A 3,914-nucleotide genomic window follows, 5' to 3' on the forward strand; every position below is an offset into this window, starting at 1 on the left:
GTCAATCAACGTCACGTCTAGTCTATTTGCACGTGTCACCCTATCTGTTCTGATACCATAGTCTCAGAGGATCTTTGCCTGATCGTTTTCTATCACTCCTTCAGGTTGGAGCTCGTACCACTTATTACTGCAAGGTAGCTGGTGTTTCTTGCACAGGCTCCAGTGGAGAGATTTTGCTACTGAATCATGCCTCTTTTTGTACTGGTTCTGTGCAAGTGCCTGATATTCACTTATATGTGTTTATGGTTTCATTTTTCGTATTGCACTTCCTACATATGGGAGATGATGTTATTTCCATCTACCGTTCTTTGAACATATCTGATTCTTGAGGGCCTGATCTTATGCCGCTGTTATCATTCCTTCAGTTTCCTTCTTGAGCTCTCCCCTCTATAGCCATTGCCACGTGTCATCGCTGGCTAGTTCTTTAGTCTGTCTCATGTATTGTTCGTGCATTGGTTTGTTGTGCCATTCCTTTGTTCTGCTTGTCATTCTCCTGTCTCAGTATATTTCTAGGTCTTCGTCTACTTTCATCAGTCTTCTTCCCATGCACTCTTGAGCCACTCGTCTTCACTGGTTTTCAGATATTGCCCAAGTGCTCTGTTCTCTATGTTGACGCAGTCCTCTGTGCTTAGTAGTCCCCATCCTTCCTTCCTTCGTGCTATGTATAGTCTGTCCGTATTTGCTCTTGGGTGTAGTGCTTTGTGTACTGTCATATGTTTCCTCGTTTTCTGATCTATACAGCGAAGTTCTGCCTTCGTCCATTTCCCTATTACTGCGCTGTATCTGATTACTGGCACTGCCCATGTGTTTATGGCTTTTATCATATTTCCGGCGTTTAGTCTCTGCTATATCTTTCCTATTATTATTATTATTATTATTATATTATTATTATTATTATTATTATTATTATTATTAGTTCATTTTAAAAATGTTACTCCAATTCTCCTTGAATTTTTTCTCTATATGATTTTACAAGGTTCCTGAAACGTACCTTATAGGTAGGTTTTATTTGACTTATTTATTGATGTAGAAGGTTTATGTAACCCTCCAAAGCCTTAAAATCAACTTTTCTATAGCTTTCAAAAACTACTATAGATGTCTCCGGCCCTCAGAAATCGACTTATCTTAAGGTATTATTATATTTATGATTGACCAAAGTCACGGGGTCTTAGGGACCTAGTAGACCTTATTAATTCCATATAACGTTATCAGTCACGGGGAAGGAAATAATGTTCATGAAATGTTACTTTATTTTCTCTGTGGGACATCAGGATAGAAGATATAAATTATCAGGTTACAAAAAATGATCAGTTTATGCATTTGGTATTAAAACTGAGAAAGAAGGGCACATTCATTATGATCCTGGCAACCTTTGAGTGGGCCGATTCCTTGTACTATTAACCTACGATTGTGCTCATAATTCTGAAAAGAACAGAAGAAGAAAATAAGAAATGAGAGAGAGAATTATTGCTTCATTTATATTTCCTAAATACCAGATATAGTCATCTCATCTACCTCTGCTATAGACGCCTATTACTCTGGCATAAATACACGTTCCTTTTTTTTTTTTTATAAAAAACCACAAAATACAGGAAAGCTGGATGTAAAGGGCTTCAGATTTGCAGACCTATTAAAATGCCTATGAGTTATATCTGCTTATTATATTGAGGAGAATTGTTTATGGTCTAATGTTCATTGAATTATCTGAGATCGTACAAAGACCTCTAGATAAATCATACATTTCATGGACTGACACAAGTATCAATAACAATTGGTTTTTGCCTCTTGGAAAATTTTGATTTACAGTATTACTTAGGATGATTTCCTAAATTAAGGTCGTACCTTCTGCGTGTAAAATTGAAACCCCAACAATTATCAAACCTAATGTTAATAAAAACAAATTGTTAGGACTATTGCTGTACACAAATCTAGACCCTTAAGGAAGATGAAGCTATCCTGTATGGTTGAATTAGGTAACTTTCAACAGTTACAATTCTTCGTCTAACTTCTTTCATGCTTTACCATATCTGTGTACAAAGTGTATAAGGTCTATTTTTTTATGAAACATGTCTCTGTCCTGGTAACATTAACATTTTTAGCATAATTGAACCATATATATCCTCCTATTGTTGAAGACAGATTTATGTTCTATCCATAATCTGTCCACATTTCTGGTGAGAACAATAGTATTATCAAAACAAATACTAACAAATGTAATATACTGCTGGTGCCCAGTTTTGTTCTAACCTTCATTATAAAGCCCATTTGTTTTTCTTTGTGTGTAGTTTGGTTAACTTTCATTATATCTCCATCTCCTATTGTGTGTAGTTCTGTTCATAATTCATTATAAAGCTGCACTCTTTTTTGTGTGTGTAGTTTTGTTCTGCTTTCCTTATAAAGCTGCATATTCTTAAAGGAGAATAAACTTTTTAACGTTTCAGATTAATTCCAACTTCATTCTAATCTACTCCCTTTAGACTACAAAGGTAAGTAGTCTTGAATGGCTTTCCTTTCCTTACACCCATGAGCCTGATCCATTTTTCAATTAATTTGTATTTCATTCCAGTCACTAAAATGATCTTAGTTATCGTAGGCAATTGGAATGAAAAACATTCAGATTAGTTAAAAAAAATAGATGCCTCCCGTTCTAGATCCGCACACGCGCGCTCGTGCATGCATATATACATATATATATATATATATATATATATATATATATATATATATGATATATATATATATATCTATATATATATATATATATATATACATATATGATTTTTCTAGAAAACAAGATATAAAATCCAAATAAAAATTCCCAAAATGTTGTATATGATGTATTGCAAAAATTGTATGTCAACTTTCAAGTCTATAAAAGCACTTTTAATCATGGCACCTCCGCTTCTTGAAAGCTCTTATTGGTATAACAGGTTAGTCTTGGGTAGTGCCATAGCCTCTGTACCTTGGTATTCGACTTCTCTTGGATTAGAGTTCGCTTGCTGGATTGTACACTCAAGCAGACTTTTCTGCTAATTTATCTTCCTCTTGGTGTGTATGGGAAAGCTTCATAGGAGGTCTGAGGATGTCTGGCATTTTACCAAAAGGTTGTCCCATCTTATCCTTCATCTTCGGCTTTCTCTGTCAAAACTGTTTGGCCTTCAGTGGAAGAGACTTTCCTTGAGGATCTCTTGCCCCAAATGAGTGTTTCAACAGCCATGTTGACTATTGCTTTATATTTTTATTATCTTTTGCATGGATTCTGACCGTCATTTATATACACGTTTATATACAGTTATTGTTCTCATAACTATTGCTTGTTTGACATAACGTTTCTGTTGATCTTTATTCTAACCTAAGTTTTGGATGTTGAACAAAATCTAGAACTTAGTGTCGTGTGATATTACTGCAATATTCACTGTTTATATGGCAATACCAGTGGCCTCTTGGCAGTATGGCATTGTATCATGTAAAGAAACCTTGGTTTGCCAAATGAAGCAGACAACAGATCCTCACTCCAGGATTCCAGAACCATTGCTACTAAAATACAGTGCCATTCCTGGGGCAAGGGAGGGTGAAAACTTACATTAGAAAATAGGTATCCAGATTTCCATAGGACCTGTTTTGAATGCGAGTCCCATGAAGTGTTCTACCTGTAAATGTTTGTGGCAAGCATAACAACTTTTATATGTGATCCATTGCAGTTCAGAATTGACTGATGATATTTTCGACTGTCTTTTCATGACGTAGTGAATTGAAGTTACAGAAACATAACAGAAAGACGTCTTTTGTGATTGTTGGCAATCTAATGCTCAGCAGGGTGGGGGTGGGGGGGGGGGGGGGGGGGGGGGGGGGGGGGGGGGGGGGGGGTGGGAGGGTGGGAAGAGGAGAGAGACTGTATTATAACTGTATTATAA

The 3,914-nt window shown here is 36.2% G+C and overlaps 1 protein-coding gene across 1 annotated transcript in view; it reads right to left on the reverse strand.

Annotated features, from left to right (window-relative positions):
- Positions 1-1,327: 1,327 nt before the first annotated feature.
- The window catches only part of LOC135209809 (uncharacterized), a 13,484-nt gene continuing 10,897 nt past the window's right edge, over positions 1,328-3,914 (reverse strand). The window contains exon 5 of the mRNA XM_064242583.1: positions 1,328-1,422. Coding sequence (XP_064098653.1) covers positions 1,415-1,422 — 8 coding nt within the window. The 3' untranslated portion in view covers positions 1,328-1,414. The remainder of the gene's footprint in view (positions 1,423-3,914) is intronic.

This window comes from Macrobrachium nipponense, chromosome 38 (genome assembly GCF_015104395.2).
Source record: "Macrobrachium nipponense isolate FS-2020 chromosome 38, ASM1510439v2, whole genome shotgun sequence".
NCBI classification, from domain to species: Eukaryota; Metazoa; Arthropoda; class Malacostraca; order Decapoda; family Palaemonidae; genus Macrobrachium; species Macrobrachium nipponense.